Source organism: Physella acuta, unplaced genomic scaffold, assembly GCF_028476545.2.
Source record: "Physella acuta isolate Inbredline_101_S28 unplaced genomic scaffold, ASM2847654v3 ptg001007l, whole genome shotgun sequence".
Classification (NCBI taxonomy): Eukaryota; Metazoa; Mollusca; class Gastropoda; family Physidae; genus Physella; species Physella acuta.
The window spans coordinates 63630-81663 of NW_026732524.1; the positions used below are offsets into that span (position 1 = coordinate 63630).

At 34.7% G+C, this 18034-nt stretch overlaps 2 protein-coding genes across 3 annotated transcripts in view; both read right to left on the minus strand.

Annotated features, from left to right (window-relative positions):
• Positions 1-3510: 3510 nt before the first annotated feature.
• Positions 3511-7760, minus strand: LOC131954508 (ankyrin repeat domain-containing protein 50-like). Its single transcript, XM_059318229.1, has 2 exons — positions 7660-7760; positions 3511-6252 (listed from the first exon to the last, which is right to left on the minus strand). The coding sequence occupies exon 2, from the start codon at positions 6248-6250 to the stop codon at positions 3767-3769; it is 2484 nt and encodes an 827-aa protein (XP_059174212.1). The 5' UTR covers positions 6251-6252; positions 7660-7760; the 3' UTR covers positions 3511-3766.
• A 659-nt stretch (positions 7761-8419) lies between these two features.
• The window catches only part of LOC131954511 (N-acetylneuraminate 9-O-acetyltransferase-like), a 60460-nt gene continuing 50845 nt past the window's right edge, over positions 8420-18034 (minus strand). Inside the window, exons 15-22 of one of the 2 annotated variants that reach the window (XM_059318235.1) lie at positions 17211-17273; positions 15271-15427; positions 15074-15153; positions 14694-14798; positions 14249-14389; positions 13715-13792; positions 13061-13153; positions 8420-12502 (exon numbers count right to left, since the gene is read on the minus strand). In XM_059318235.1, coding sequence (XP_059174218.1) covers positions 12248-12502; positions 13061-13153; positions 13715-13792; positions 14249-14389; positions 14694-14798; positions 15074-15153; positions 15271-15427; positions 17211-17273 — 972 coding nt within the window. In that variant the 3' untranslated portion in view covers positions 8420-12247. The remainder of the gene's footprint in view (positions 12503-13060; positions 13154-13714; positions 13793-14248; positions 14390-14693; positions 14799-15073; positions 15154-15270; positions 15428-17210; positions 17274-18034) is intronic. The other variant, XM_059318236.1, reaches the window with a different exon arrangement.

An 18034-nucleotide genomic window follows, 5' to 3' on the forward strand; every position in this document is an offset into this window, starting at 1 on the left:
TCTATTATTTAGACATATTTTAAATGAAGAAAACTTAAGTTGAGAGGTAAAAGATTTTAAAGTGGATTGCAGCAAAGAATTCCGTGGACCCTTGAAAAAGTCGATTTTGTGGATTACATCGGCACCCTATCACATCGACAGCAGCAAGCCAATTCAGGCTAAGCTAAATCTGTGATGAAGTATTTAAGACAGGCTTAAAAAGATTTTGTTTTTAAAACAAGAACAGAGCTGTTGAGATTTTACAACAAACTGAAGCTAACCCTTAAGATATCATCATCATTTCCCGTTCGTGCCCAAGCCCAAGCTTCAGAGACCTAGGCATATAAATATAAAGGGATAGTGTGGTCAGTACTATGCCCAGCCGCCTTTACTTTCCCTAACATTTTTTTCCGGGGGGGGGGGGGGGCACTTGAAATTTTCGGGGGGGGGGGGGGCGGTAGACTTTCTTCGGGGGGGGGGGGGGGGGGGCGGACACTGTTAAAAGTGTGTATTTTCTATATAAATTATATAAATTTAATTTCGTTCGGGGGGGGGGGCGGTAAAAATTTTTCGGGGGGGGGGGGGGGGGGGCCCCGAAGAGATGCCTGGAAGAAACTCTGATGTACCCATTAGAGCTGGGTGGACTCATTGACGTTCCACTGATTTGAACCCGGATTAGGCATCTCGGTTTCGCAGTCTAGCCTCTATGCCACGCCGTCCCATCCCCTAAGATATAAGGTATGACTATTTATTAGGTGGATCACTTCATTCAAAAGTTGTAGTATAACATAGTAGTGAGCAAGGTTGAGGGGGAACAAACGAGGACACCAAAAGCCCAGGTACGCTTTCAACACCGCACAACCTGGACGTCAAGAGCAATGTCTACACTTCCCATAATACAACTGTTGATAAGAAACATGAGATATATTGTCCTCTGTGGTTCTAAGATGTGGAGAGTAACACAAACTAATAACAACAAACTTAACGGATGGCTGTGATGCATATTGAATATCAAGTGCCCTGAGAAAATGACCAACGGTAAATTATTTTTTAAAAGGGGAAAAATCATATAAGTATAATCGAAGAAATACAAAAGCGCAAATGGGGATGGATTGGGCATATCTTGCACAAACCAACCAACACCACCACCAGACAGACAGACATTAGATTGGAACCCCCATCGAAATAGTGAAAGAAAGTAGAATCTAGGCCAAAACAAACTTAGAAAAGGTCAATTGTGGGTGGGGGTACATGCGGCCGGAATCGCCCAAAGTTTTATGGTCCAATATACCAAAGTTTCCAGCGGCGTGGAGATTATTTTATTGGGGGGGGGGGGGGGTTAAAGTGTTCCACATCTATCTCTGTCTGTATTCGTGATTCTGCCAAGAATTATTTTTGTTTTTTAAGGCAAGGGAAGTGACCTTTGTAATAGAAGATAATGGGACACAATACTCTACATTTTACACATCATCATCAAAGTCTTTGCCAATAGGTCGCTTCTATAGAAGTCAGGTAATTAATAGCATGAGTTTTGTACAAATTCTAGAACTATGACAAAATTTTAGATCCTGTCCAAAATAATTTAGCCATATAAAAAGTGTTTCTTTTTATACCTACATAATCACGACTTAAGTTTGAAGTTGCAGGAAAATTGTCGTTTAAATATTCAAAACGTGTCTATTTGATCACCATTAACCCTTTTTAATACAATAGGAAGAGATTTTACTCGCAACATTTATTTCAATGCCGCATCAATTTAAGTTAAGTGTTCAGTCAACGAGACAAACGTAGAACTTAATGCTGAAAGGTAAAACGCGGACCTCTGGGGATATACAGTTAAGATAAAAACAATTATTAAATCGGTTAAATCTCCAAGGATAAAAGTAGAAAGTTTTTAATTGTTTGGATTCGCCGCGAGTTTTTTGTGATGTTACTAGATTCTAGAAAGGTCAATGTAAAATAAAGTTCCCATTTCGGACCTGACGATCGATTGTGTAGATGAAGTAGAGTTCATTTGTTTCTTGACCAAGCATTCAAAGAGATGATGTGGTCAGCATTATGCCCAGACACTTGCACATTCCTTAAGTTTACGCGAGTCAGGTACCTATCTGGATGGACTCAGGGACTTCGAAATCCGAACTTGAAACTTTCGAGTTGGCGATGGAACTCAGGGAGGGAGGGTGGGGCGGACGCCCCGGGCGCTAATCCTATGGAGGAGCCAAACAGGGTATTTAATTATACAGTCTACTGATTAGCTTTACAAAGTGATTTAACTGTTTTCTACATACATTTTATGACACTAAAACAACAACTATTCATGTACAGTAACTGGTAAGAAGCGCTTACAACCTCGAAGAGCTATATATAGAGTGGGTGTGGCGCTAAATCAATCGATTGAATATTCGGGGCGCTGGAATGGGTGGCTACGTCTCTGCCCATAAGGTCCGTGTATTAAACAACAACAACACAAAACACACGTAATGTAACTTTAAGTAGCAACACATTTTAGAAAGCAAATGTACAATACAAATTAATAGCTGCAGTACTGTTTTTCTTTATTTTAATAAATACATTTAATATTCTTCTAAAAAAGAAACAACTTGAGAACAATAAACAGTCAAGAGTGGTTTTGTTGGAAGTTTTCCTTCTACTAGTGTCTAACAATGGACTCTTTCAAAAGTGGGTGTAGGGTTACTAGCAGTATTGTAATATCAGTTTTAGTCTAAGTGCAAGAATATGGGCAATGGCAGAACTTGAGTTAGGTTCAGGTTTATAAATTATAAATATTAATAATATAATCATAATATAATTATAATTCTATACATTTTTAATGTATAGCTTTTAGGCAGAAACCAACACCCCTCTTTAAGAAGATTCCATTATTGTGGCATTTTCAGATGCTGATTAGAAATATACATCTTTTGTTCAGTAGCTGCCCTTGAATTCTGAGTTCAACTTAGGAATTTATATAAAGTCAAGTAAAGCTATGTAAGAAAACATAAAATACAGGCAGTTTTCTTGATAGTCAATAGTTATATCACATCATAATTATTTTGAAAAAATAGTTTTTCATAAAAAAAAATATTTTTTGAGATCATATGGGAGAAAATAAAAACCCAAAAGGCCAATCATTGTGCTGCTTATGTGATCATATGCCTTTACATACTAGACTAGCTGAGAAAAATCTGGCCAATTAAAAGGAATATATCAAAGTGTGTGGTTCAAGTGGGAGATTTTTGGTTGAAATAGGAATGTGGCACATCCTGAGTTCAATAACAAACCAATCAGCGCAGGGATTTATACCATTCTGAAGCAGGGTTTCTTTCTGACATTTTTCACTGGCTGTGGTGGGTGGAAGGGGTGGGGGGAGGATTAAAAGTGTATAATATTTATACGACTTCCTTTTTTTGTCCATAGCGGGTGGGGGGGGGGGGGGGATGGCTGAAAGAAACTATTTTAGAGTAGTGAACCATTTTTTAATTTCTGTTATAGATGTTTATGGCGCTACATTGGAAGGTTTTATTATTCAGATGTCAAACAGCTGAATCCTCATCACAATATTATTTTATTTTTATACACACATTTGTTCTCATTTTTCAAAACCAGTTAATATTGGCACTGATGCTGCAGGTCAATAACCTTGGAGTGGGTACAACAAAGCCATAAATAAATTTAACCAATCTCAAACATGAAAAATATTATTTTTTATCAATATTTCTGAGAAAAAAGTTTAAGTTAACAATCAAACAAAGTTTTTAAAAAATTCTTACCCTAATAGAGATACTGGCTATAAAAATCTATAGCATGTGTTTGTACAGATATCGCAGTCATTCTCCACCAGCTTCCTTCCATACGGCCAGTAATACAACAACGGGCGGGGACAGGGGAGGGTCTCGTACACCATAGGGTCAAAACATAACGATATGGACTGCCACTGATGAATGCACAGCTTAGTGATGGGCTCTTGGAATAACAGGAGTCTCTGAAGTCTGCCAGGTAGCTGAGATTCTTTGATGCGCTCCAGGCGTTTGGGTCCAGTGCCCAGCAAGGTGGAGACGGAAACGAAACACAACTTAACCAGAGGCCACGGCTGGGAATAAATTTCTACCAACAAACTAGCCCTATCCCTGAGTAGTTTATCTCTGTCTTCTTGATAAAACATTGAGCCTGTTGTCGTGTGGATATAGTACTTACCAAACAAATCAAATCTGTATAAATATCCCACGCAGATTAAGTATTTTGCATATTCGAGACGACAGGCTGAAAAAGATGCACCAATTGCAGAGGACCCACCACTAAAAGGCATGCAACTTTCTGCCATAGGTGGCATAATTCCATTAGAGATCATTAGCTGCAGGATTTCTTTCTCATCAGAGACAATGAGAAATCTGAATTCGTCCCACTCCATGTTTAGTTCAGCACCTTGCGATATCAGCAGTTCTAACAGCTGAACGTTTCTGTGGTAAAGAGCTAGAGGGACAACAGTTTTGCCTTTAAATGTTCCGACTTTAGGGTCAGCACCTGCGCTGATTAAAACTTCCGCGTGGTCTAATGCTAAGGAGTCAGATCCAATAGCATAGGTCAGCGCTGAAGCGCCCTCTGTATCAACAACATTGACACCAACACCTCTCTCAACCAACAGCTTTAAGATCACAGTATCTGAAGAATTTTTAACACAGTACATCAGAGTTGTCTTCCCTTGTTTGTCCTGAACATGGACATCCGCCCCATAATCTAAAAGACACTGAATACACTCGGAAGAATTATTGTTCCACCCATGTTCGATGGCATAAATCAGCGGTGTCTTGCCGATTAAGTCTGTTTTGTTCACACTTGATCCGGCATTAAGAAGAAATCTCACATTTTCCACTAAACTTTCACTGACGGCTAATGCCAATGGTGTCTTACCATTAAAATCACACAGTTCAACATTAGCTCCACCTTTCACCAAAAGCTCCAAGATGGGAATACAATGCTGGAACATTGACGCGTACATGAGTGGTGTTTTCCCCAAGCTGTACGAGTCTAGCCTGGCCCCAGCATCAATGAGATACTGAACACATTCTGTAACGTCTGAACTACCAAATGCAAAATTCAACTTCCTATGCTGGGAGAAATAATTGCACGCATTTTTTACTGCAAGAATTAGAGCCGTCTCTTTTGATTTGGATGCCTTGTTTACAGACGCGCCAGACTGGATTAAACACTGTAGACATTTGACATGACACCCTTTCACAGCATACATCACAGCAGTTTGTCCTAGGGAGCAGCATGTATTCAATTCTTCCTCCCCTAACCCAGCAATCAGTGGGGACAAGCAATCAGGATGGTTTTTCTCCGCAGCCATCATTGCAGCTGTTTTACCATCGTCGTCTTGTAAACACCGGGCCGCTCCGTGGTTTAACAAATGCTCAACACAACTCACGTGGTTATTTATTGTCGCCCACATCAGCGCGGACCTTTCACAATCCCCCTGAAAATTCACATCAGCTCCGGCTTGTATAAGACACGCAACACAATCAACGTTTCCGTATCCTGCAGCCAGCATAAGAGCCGACCGGTTTTTACGGTCCGTCCGATTTACATTGGCACCAGCTTTAATTAATGTCTGTAAACATTCACAGTGGCCGTCCACAGCGGCTATGATGGCTGTTTGGTTGTGTCTATCCACCATGTTAGGGTCAACTCCTGCTTTGATTAAAGTTTGTAAACAAGAGTGATGGTCCTTGAGAATGGCTGTCACCATGGGCGTGTGGTTGTTAAAATCTGTAAAAGCCAACTCTGCCTTTGCTTCTATTAAAAGTTCTAAACAATCGTGATGTCCTTCTTCAACTGCGATCATTAAAGCTGATTTCCCACGAATGTCTTTCATGTTTAACTGACCACCACAACTTAACAAATGTCTTAAACACTCAAGATGGTTTTTCTGTGTTGCGATCATCGTTGCTGTCATGCCAAATGAATCAGTCAAATCAAGATCGGCTCCAGAATCTGTTAAAAGTTTCACAAGCTCCAGGTTATTTTTCATGACTGCTAGCATTAAAACTGTTTGCTTAGAGCGATGTGTTTTGTTAATGTTAGCCCCAGCCTCTAAAAGAGTTTTTGCCGCTGTGGGATTCCCACTTTCAACAGCAAACCAGAGAGCTGTTTTATTGAGAATATCACTGACATCAATGTGCACTGACGGATCAGTCAACAGCTGCAAAACTTCAGCAACGTGGCCAGTACTGGCTGCTTCAAGTAGCTTAGTGGGTCCAAACTGGCGATCCATTCCTGCAAAAACAAGACATGCAATCATTAGAGAAAAAGTCGCTAGTTATGACTATGAGAAAACAGTAGCTTTAAGTTAAACCTATTATCTATTTTTATATTATGGGCCTGTAAAATTATATGATTGTAACATATCTCTAAATTAAATTTGCTCTGAAGTAATTTTTTTTTAATTTGATCTACTACTTGGGCTAGTAATTGTTAATTATTTTATTAATTCAGACATACCACCTATGCCAACTTTGATTGAACTAGGACTCTAGGTCAGTCTAGGTCCTAGACAAAACATATGTACTATTACGTACTCACCTACGTCCTAGACTCTAGGTCACTCTAGGTTCTAGGACCTGCCTAGGTGAGTACGTAATACTAACAAACAGGCCTACTATTTATATTTATTTATTATTTACTAGACTAACTATAATATAGTTTTTCTTACTAAATCTAAAATTTACGCAATTTTCAATATAAACATGACCACTGAATAATAGACATCCATATTTAATCCATTAGGCACTAATTTTGAAGTTTTTAGTTCATTTTAAACTAAATTACTTAATTTAATATTTATTGACACTCACTGCCATGGCCAACACATCTCTCCATGACAACTCTTCTAACCCTTGATGCTAAAGAAAACCGCAAATCAGGTTAGACTTTTTAAGTGGCCATGCACCCAGAGTTCCTCACTAGTAATCTCAAATAGCGGTCACGTGGTTTTTAAAAAATAAAAATAAATTGGTTGTGATATGAGAGCCGATCTTATAAAAAAAGTGCCGACAATATTTGCTTTCTTTTTACATAGACTGATAGACTTAATAATGCTTTACTTATATGATCATTTTTGTACCTACATAGTTGATATTTTTCAAATTCTATTAATTTTAATGAAACCAACTTTTAAATTTAGCCTCCGTTCTCCAAACCAAATTTTAAAATGCTTTTCTGGCATATCTAACCCTGCCACCTATTGTTTGTTGTTATGACACGGAAATCCCGCCATTTTGCGCGTGGTAAACATTTTTAAATTTAATTAGTAGAAGGTCTCTGGAATTTGGCCAAAAAATCGCCGGAAATCATGCGTCCGGTCCGGACGCCATATTGTTGTTAGCAACCGACCACGCCTCCAAGTTAGCGAGTAATACTACTATAATAGTATAGTATAGTACTATTAGTAGGGTAATACTAAGTATTATATAATATTAGACATTAGTATTAGTCATTAGTACCATTCAATAGTAATACTTGTGACATTGTAAATAAAACAATCAATAGTTCAATAGTAAAAAAGTAACTTTTTAATTTTATTAAAATTAAAATTTATTTTTATTGTTTTTAGTTACGTTAGGGAGGGCGGGTATTTAATTAATATTAATATTAGGCCTATTAATAATTTAATATTAGTATTACTTATTGACTCAATAGACAATAGGTCTGGATCTTGTTGATTCAAGTTTTTAATTGCTAATTAATAATTAGACTTCTACTGCTAGATCAATCTAGAATCTATATCTTGCTGTACAAAGCTTCATTAAATTTGTTTACATTGGAAAGGATTATTACATTGTGACCTTTCAACTTTAGGACGAAGGTTAGTCTAACTACCCGTTGCGCGGATTGATATTTTTTTAAACACAGGTAATTTAATTTGTTTTTTAGCTGACTTTTTTTAAGCATTTGGTGTTAAATCGTGCTCGTCTTTAAATAAAGCGAGGATTTGTTAAATATAGATCTATGGACTAGCTCAATGAGGCATTACTGATTTGGATACATTCAATACAATAAAGAAAAACAATAGGCCTAACAAAAGGTTATTTTATGTCATTCATATAGACTAGAGTGTTTCTTTCAAAAGTCTCTTCAGAAGAGGGGAGGGGGAAGAGCGCATCAACCGCCGCCCCCCAGATGCAATAGAAAAAATATTACGTTTGTGTGTGGGAGGGGACAGGGGGGGGGGGGCGGCGGACACTGGTAAAAGTAAACATTTTCAATATAAATTCCATTTTGTTCGAGGGGGGGGGGGGGGGGGGGCTCGAAGAGATGCCAGAAAGAAGCTCTGCACCAGCACCACCCAACACCACATACACACACACTGATTATTTTGTGATACATCTCAAACCTATAATCTACACTCAACCCACAGCAAAGATACATTCAAGAAATGAAAGTGTACAAAACAAATGGTTTGATGGCATATAAAACATTTTATTGAATCATTCACATATATTAAAAATGTATAGAGTCTATCCCAGGAAATGACTGTTTGTCATCAGTATGTACATAAGATGCATGAAACTCTAGAAAACTCATCACATCAAACATAAACAGAAAACTTTGACCAGTAGGCCTACAGTTTAAGAACCTCTGTCATAAAAATAAAACTAAATGTCATCTTTTTAAATAATTAGTAATGAGTGACATGATAATACATTGATGATTATATAATTGTTAGAGAATTCATGAAAACTGCTTCATTTTTTAAAACAGATGCAATTATTACGTGATAGATCTATATTTTAATACACAATTACGAGTGACCTCTTAAATCCAAGGCACTTTTTTGTTGTTTTGAGAAAAGTACCTTTTCTTTATACTTTTTTAAAATTTCTCCCAAATCTAACTTAAAAAAAACTTATAAAAAAGTAATTATTGTTTTTGACATGAACAAGAAAAATATTACAATTTATAAAAATCAATGATGAAATTACGTGTTCACTGTTTTAATTACAATCAAGTACCAGATAAAATAATATCCATTACATGTTATCCAAAATTTAAATAATTAATTTATAAATTAATTAGGCCTATAGAATTCAAGCACAATTTCAAGTAGTTGTCCCATTTCACATCTAATATTTTATATATTTTACAAATAAAACAACCTGTTTTTGAACTAAGTGTTATTAATTTTGATTTAAAAAATATTTCCAATAAACTGCATTCACAAAATAGCAAAAAAACATTTCTAAAATAAATAAGTCACCTAAAAACATAATAACTTTTCTCACACTTAATGTTAGTATTTATACACTAACTTTAAAACTGATTTCACCAATTGAAGATTCAGGGTAGAAAATTCACATACTTTTATCAAGTCCAAACACGTACATACTGTGAAACTTCTAGTTAATTAAAATATTATACCTAAGTTTGTACATATTTTGTAAACATAATATCAAAACTAAAATGAGTTCAAATAAAAAAGTATTTAAAATAGGTGCAAAATATTAAAGAAAATTGACATAGTGCAATGTTGATTAAATTTATGTTAACTCCACACTCCATGTTATATGTTTTAACACATACAATTTTTTTTTAACCTCTCATGGGTGCAGGTAGACTACAATGTTATTTTTACATAGGAATAATCCTGAACATGAAACCAAAAAATTGTAACATATAATTATAACGTATAAGTATAAACAGTTTGATTTTTTAAAATATACTTCATATACTGCATATAATTTCAGTCAATCTATTTTTACTATTTAACACAACCAAGTTATGATAGCACTTTTTTTTTTAATCCACAAAAAGTTGATTTTGATAAGATTTTGATGCTAGTCTGTAAACAATAAAAACAATTATGGAATGAGCTTGCTCATACTGTTTTATGGAATGTTTCTACAGCAAATTTTTTCTTCATTTTGGCATTATAAACCGGTCCGTACATTTGACTAGATATATTTCTTAACAACTTTTGTTTTTTTTTATCTAAATGCTATTCTTTTATTTTATTTTTAACTCGTTCAAAAGTTATGTGAAAAAACAAAACAATTTGACTTTAGAATAATTTGACTTAAAAGATTTATTTAAGCCTACTACAATACAATATGAACACACAGTAAGATTTTAAGTTGAATTAGGATTATAACTCTGATTAATATACATTTTTTTTAAATTAGTTTTTTTACAAATTTAATGAAATTTGTTAATCTACTGAATGTTGAGTGTAATCATGTTAAATAATATATGAAGAATAATAAACATAAAACAATCACAAGTTTTAATAATGACCACATTTCAGTTATTATTGTGGATTAAGCCACAATATTATTTCAAAACTACTTACTGTCAGTAGATTTTAAAATATTAAAAAATCTTATAAATTAAAACAAGATTATAACGAAAAAATTTATTTTTTTATTTTGGCTTTTATGAGCAGAACTAGAGAAGATGAGGGCAACTATTACATTAAGTTAAATGTTAACGCAAAGGTTGTTTATTTTCCCCTAAATGTTTTGATGTGCAAACAGTTGGAATGCACATTTTGATTGCAATGGCATAAATAATGTTTAAATTTACATAGAGTAACTAAATTCTTGTTATTAATTATATTAACAATCCAATCATCATTGGATACAAAAATTAATCTTAACTTATTATTATGTAAACTATTTGAAGTGAAAGCATCAAGTTTATAAAAAATAAAAAACTTTACAAGCCACAACAAACACAAAAAATGAAGTTCAATCTTAAGGACTTCAGAATGAACAAAGAATACTGTATTATTATGTTTGTAGAGTTGTTTTTTTTTAAATTTAAGATCTCTTATGAACTTAGGCATTTAGTTTTGCTTAGTGGTTTTACTAATGTTACACACAAAATAGTGCACGTAAAATTGATGCAATCACAATTCTAAAATGTTTTGATTTGATTTATTTACACAGTAAATAATACTTCAATGACAGAAATGCCAACAAATGAAAAGGTATTTTAATATTATTAGTGATAATGAGCATTTTTTTAGAGGAAAATCTTCATTTTCAACATATCAACACTCACAAGATAACTCAAATGGGGCGATCACTGTCTCATACATTAGAAATGAGCATGCCAGGATTTTATTTTGAGTTCATACAGCTGTTATCAGTACCTGGCAGTTTAATTTTTTTTTTTTTTAATGGCCTTGTCTGGAAAATACCCAGCTAAAATGAGTACCTGACAGTTTAAAATTAATGATGGTTCAACATTAAACTGGTCACAATAGAGATGCCATGAGACAGATAAACTATAACAAACCTTTAACATTAAACTGTTATATTTTCAAAAGAATGTATGATTTAATTTTTTTTTGAAAATTCTAAAAATTGGAAGCATGGTTTAAAAACAAGAACATTTTGTTTTACAAAATTAGATTTTAAAAATTCACACAATGAAGGATTAATTCACATTGTAATTCACGGATAAATAATGCAGGAAAAAAAATCATCACCTTCTTATTTTATAGTCAATAAATATTAACAAACCTACCAGTCCATGACTGGCTTTAAACAAAATATTATATAACCCTATTCATCCACAAGTCCAGTTTTTTCCTTTAACTTTTAATGTAAATAATTTTTTTATCTCTTCATCAATGTGAGGGATGAAAACATTACACGCTTACAAATGTGATAATCATTTTTTTTTATCGAAGAATTAAACAAAAAAATTATTAGTGCTTTTTGTTACAACAAGTTATTATTGCATTGATTTTTTAAATTAAAACTTAAAACACCTTTACACTATTACACTTCATTCACTGTGTAATTATGACTGTTTCAATAAAATAACACAACATAACATAACATAAAAAAAGAGTAGGTTTTATACCAGTATAATGAAACAGTAGCCAAGATGAGAAGCAGGATGGAAACTGGTCTACAAAGCTAAACAAACATGCACTGAAATAGAATGTATCTTCGCCAACCATAACTGTCAACAACCATACAACCTGCATTTTCCTATCATCAAGCAACACATTTAACAATTTTACTTTCACTTTACATTTCATCACACCATCTTATTTCTTACCATATTCTCTTATGTATTTACAGTACAGGCTTAGAATTAATTAAAGCACATTAAAATTTATAATAATACCTTATAAAAAAAAAATTACAAATACCAAATTTTCAAAAGCTTTGTACCTGAAGTCGTAAAAAAATGTAATAATGCACACCAAATGAAAAGAGAAATAAATAATTAGAACATGCTATCACACTTTGAGTGTCTGCTACAACAACAGCCCGTTGAAGTAACACAAAGGTAACAAGACAGCAATAAAGCCTATGATGTTGCGCAGTAAAGCTTTCAATTCTTGAGGTACAGCGTAGGTACATAACGACTGAGTGATGACGCTGATCTCGTGGGAGATGACGATGAAGATGAAAGAGGTGATGACAACGTTGAGTACGGGGTAACTAGGGATGAGGACGAGGGTGCCGTGAGTGTCCGCAGCCATCCATATGTGGTATTGGCATATAAATAACTGTGAGGATGGAAACAAAGATGTTGACATATTTGGTACTATAAATAACTAAAAATATAAAAATATGTTGACATATGTGGTACTGGCATATAAATAATATTAAGGATAGAAACAAAATATAGAAAAGTGTGGTAGTATGGTAGAGCTCACGACTGTTAGACCAAAAGTCTTGAGTTCAGATCCCAGACTAAATCCCTTAGAACGTCCACCCAGCTCAGATGGGTACCTAACTCAGTTAAGGAGAGTAAAGACAGATGGGCATAGTGCTGACCACACTATCCCTTCATTAGCTGAGGTCACAGAAACAAGTAAACTCTACTCCATCTGCCATATGGATCGCTAGGTCAGAAAGGGTAACTTAATTTATGGAAAATACAAAGATTCACTGTCGCAATACATCAACTGTAGTAGACATCAGTTTAAATATGCAACTAACACTTATTAAATAACAAATCTCTAGAGTTCTTATAATAGCCATAAAATATTGCAGGATAGCTGAGATTAATACTGAAATTGAAGGGGAAACTATTAAGATAGTTGTGGATGCAAATCTCTTACCTCTAATGAAATTTTACCAAACCATGCAAAAAATGAGCTGTATCTGGTACGCAAACAACCAAGCACATTTCTCAGAAGTATAAAAGATATTATCTGCCAGTAGAAATAAAAAATATGAAATTTGTGATGTATAAAAGATATTATCTGTCAATAGAAATAAAAATGAAATATGTGGTTTTGTAATCATGCTACATTGGTACGTTAATGTTAATTTAAAAAATTATTCTCTAGACCAGAGACATGTGGTCTAGTGGTAGAGCCAATTCCTGCTAACCTAAAAGTCTGGTGCCCATTTTATCCTTAGCTTTATTGAGAATCTGCCTTAACTTGGTAAAAAACATTGGGCTTTGAACTAACAACTAGTTTCTCTTTATTTTACCATACAAAATATTTTCACTATAATATGACAGGTCCAAATGAGTGGGACTACTTTTTAAAACTGAACAGCTTTTAAATAAGATATTTAACTGATCATTTGAGGTATCTTAGGGTTCATCCATTTATGACGTCCACGCAGGGGGGGGGGGCATCCGAAAAAAAAATATACTTGTGCGGACACATGTGGACTTTTATAAGGGAATTAGATCTATAAGGACTTGGAGGGAGGGGGGAAGGTCCTTATCAAAATTTCTAATAAGCAAAGTGTGAACTTACAGGTAGGAAGACCAGGTAGGAATGGACTTCATTGCACTGAATTTTACTGCTACACAGCACAGAGAAAACAGCATAGCTCTGCAATTAAAAAAGAAAATTTGCAAACAAGCATATAAATATAGTATTATAAACAGTGTTATTTCAGCTTACAAGGTGACAATCAAATAACTGACGGATCAGTCAACACACTAAATATTTTTAAAACCATTATTACAAGAATGAATGGAAGGCATAGCCATGTGTTAGTGCACATGACTACTAGTCCAAATGTCTCAAGATTGGCCACCTAATTCCATCCAGCTCTGATGGGTACCTGACTCACGTTAGGGAAAGTAAAGGTGGCTGGGTTTAGTTCTTACCACACAAACGATTTATACGCTAAAGTCAGAGTAACAGATGAATTCTACTTCATTTGCCATATTGACCAAAAATGTCCAAACAGTAACTAAATAACAATAATTCTAAAAGTGAATATTAAAATGTATGAACTAACTTTTTTTTAAACTTTAAAAGCAACAAAAAACATAAACTTACAGCTATTCCAATAATAGACAGCCCACAAAGCGACCAAGAGATTGGGTTAGAGAACAAATTATTTGGGCTGTCATCTTTAACTATCCTGTACCTCACGAGCACCTTGTACCCAAAGGCAAATAACATCCCATAGACTGGACTCTGTAAATATACAAATGTTCACAACTGTGTTGCCAATCTACATGTTCAGAGCACACTTTAAAAACAAAGATTCATTTCAAATCATCAATGTGTTGACTAGTCCTAAATAAAAATGTTCACAACTGTGTTGCCAATCTACTAGTTAACAGGGACTTTAAAAATGAAGATTCATATCAAATCATCATCTTGTCGACTAGCCATTCCCAAATTTTAATTCTGCTTGATTACCAGTAAAAATAGACTTAGCCTTTAGCCCAAAACAGATCAGCTGCCAGTACAAATTTTGCTTTCTAGGCCAACTTACAAAGCGGTCAAGCTGCCAACGAAATCTCCACTCATGTATAGAGTCATCTGATGTGACGAATAAAGCTTTGATTGGTCGCGTGAGGAACACTTTCTCAAAAAACACCTGGCCAGATGAAACAGATTAAATGATAGATCATACATGTTCACAAGTACAGCAGTTATGTTTTTATATCTATTCTTTTTGGTTTTCAGGAGATTGTTGATTTGTTTTACAGTAGGCCTACAATATAACATAACTTGGCCATTTAAAAATGTTAGGGCAAATATGAAATATTTTGTATAATTAAATATTTTTAAATATATTTCAAAATATCAGCCTATCAGCTCATGTTTATTAATTAAAAAAAAAATTTAAATATTACAAATTAATTGACTCACCTCTGAGAGATAGAAGAGACAGATAACAACTATCAATGCCACAAACTTTAAGATCATGTACAAGTATTGTATTGGGTTAGCTGAAATATCAATATTATTATTACAAAACCTTAGATTTCATACTATATTATTTTAGAGTTACTTCCCTTTAAATCATTTCCCTCCCCTGAATGACACAGTTAATGTTAACCACCTACCTTCTGATGATTCACTGGTCACATGTGGAGGTATGGCCATGACCAGGTAGATGACCAGGAACCAAAATGAGACCAGAGGAACAAAATAGTAGAACTGGTAGGGTCGGTTCATGACAAAACACAGGGTCACAACCAGAAAGTTGATCCGAAACAGCACCTACAAAATAAAAAATTCATCCAATAAATGGAAATACTTTCAAAAATAAAGGAAACTTAGATAATTAAAATATGATTACTACCTGTCATCATTTGACATAATTTTTTTTTAACACACATAACATAGTCACATCAGGGTAAAGATATATGATATAGTATTTTTATAAGTCTGAACATGCCAACTGAACTGCCATTAATAGTAATGGAAGTTAAGAAAGAAGAAATATCAATGAGTACATTATGTTAAAATGTATTACTGAACATTCATTCAATTAACCATCAATCAGAATGAGCAATTTTTAATTTTTAAAGGACAAAATTTAATTTACAGTATTTAATCTAGAACACAAAACCAAAAATAGAAGATATACATAACGTGATTTAGTATCATTGAGACCAATTGAATATGAAAAACAGAAGGGGATAATACAGTTATTTTTTACAGGATTTAATTAGCTTAGATAAGCAGAGCAAGTAATGGAAGGTTAAAATTACACCTTAAAACTATATAGACCTAAGCAAATATATGTTGATTATACAGTGTAATTACAACTCCACAATAACAAGTCAGAGCAGTGCTTTTTATAATTACCTGGACTCACATCTTATGAATCAACTGTTTACTAAAACACTAATGTTACTTAAGTATTTTACAGTTTATAACACAAAGTTAGCCCAGCAAAAACCTGATACCATAATGCAGTAATGTAGTTCTCGTTTGCTCTATGATTAATTTAAAAAATCAAACGATAATAGACTGGTCATCTGCCCTTGAATTTAAAAAAAAAAACTAACAGAGTTGAATAAATGTGAAAGCCAATGAAAAAGAGATCTATTTTTTTAAAAGTATATGCATAAAAACAGGATATTATCAAATCAGTGTTAAGTTTTACAAAGCAAATCCCAGACAGCTATGTCTACATATACGACATACACACATATGTGGTTGGGGGGGGGAGGTTATAAAACAGTCAATTTTGCATTTGGACTTGGGGGGGGGGGGTATTAGATGAGGATATCCATACATTTCCTTTTTTTTTTAAAACTATTAACTATTTTTTGACAAACACGAAAATTTAGTTAATCTTCATACAAAAATGTAAAAGAAATTAAAATGCTGTGTTTCCTGTTTAATTAATGAAACAGCTCTTTGTTTAAAAATAAATAATAAAATAAAATAAATTACTCCAGGGTTAGCAATTGATAAGTGAAAGCAGATACAGAAGCCATGAACCCAATGTGGTGTGATAAATAAATACAAGTATCAGTAAATATTACATTTATCCATCTGGTCGAGTGGGGGGGGGGGGGGGTAAAAAATTTAAACCGTGGATTAATTACACTTAAATGGATAACCCCTATAACACACAACACATATTTATCACATATTCTTTACTTGTATTCCATCCTCATCCACTCCACACTTTTTTTGTATAAAAGCGATTGATGCCTTCAAGATGGGTGTCAGGGCTTAATAGTTTTGCGATCACAGGATTTATTATTTACACCTTGCTAATTATCCAAAAAATAGCCATAACCCAACAGTAGATTGAAGATTGAATACTTATCTAATTAAAATATGTTTCATGTTTATTTTAGTTGAAGAAATATAAGAGCGATAACAAAAATGAGGAGAAAAAAGTAAATGATGTGTGCTATGTTAATTGTAAAAAAAAAATGTATATTACTGTTAGTGGCGACTAGGTGGGCTCAAAAGCACACTAATGATGTAGATAAAGAAAAGAGGTTTATAAAAGAAAAACAGAAGTAAGACATGAACTTACTTCACAAACTCTGCGCACCTGACTGTTACGAGAGCGCCAGACCACCTGGCAGTGACGCCAGCCCTGGAGAGACAAGTCAACAGGGTCAGGAGAGGAAGGCAGGAGAGTTTTAGTGCTGTCATTGTATGTGGTGTCGGCTACAGGACATTTACCCCCGTATTTACCCCCCGGAGCAATTACCCCCCCCCCCCCGGGGAATTACCCCCCCCCTCCCCCACCTCTCAAGTTAGAATCCTAACTCTAACTAGAATTCTATACCTATATACTACTTTGGTCCAAACCTTAAGAAAAAGACCAAAACCTAAGCATCCACCTTAGCCTAAAACTTCACACAAAACCAAAACCAACGCTAGACACAACCCTAACCCTACCCTTACACTAGCTCTAACCCTAACCCTAGCCCTAACCCTAATCTTAACCCTAGCCCTAACCCTAACCCTAGCCCTAAACCTAGCCCTAACCCTAACACTAACCCTAGCCCTAATCCTAGCCCTAACCCTAACCCTGTCCGGGGGGGGGGAGTAATGTCCTACTGGGCGGGGGTAATTGACAGGGGGGTAATTACTCTGGGGGGTAAAGTTGGGGGGGGGGGAAATGTCCAGGGGGGGGGGGGAATTGACAGGGGGGAAATGCCCTGTTCCAGTGGTGTCATAACATGAAAACAGAAGAGTTTCTATTGCTGTCATTGTATGTGTTGTCATAAAGTGAAACGATAGAGTTTATTACTGTCATTCTATGTAATGTCATATCATGAACCATAGAGGGTTTTTTTGGTGTCATTCTATGTGATGTCATGAAGCCATGAAGTATAGTTGTCATTCTAG

Coding starts and splice junctions, on each gene's coding strand:
- LOC131954508 (XM_059318229.1), bottom strand. CDS start 6,250: ATGGATCGCCAGTTTGGACCCACTAAGCTACTTGAAGCAGCCAGTACT.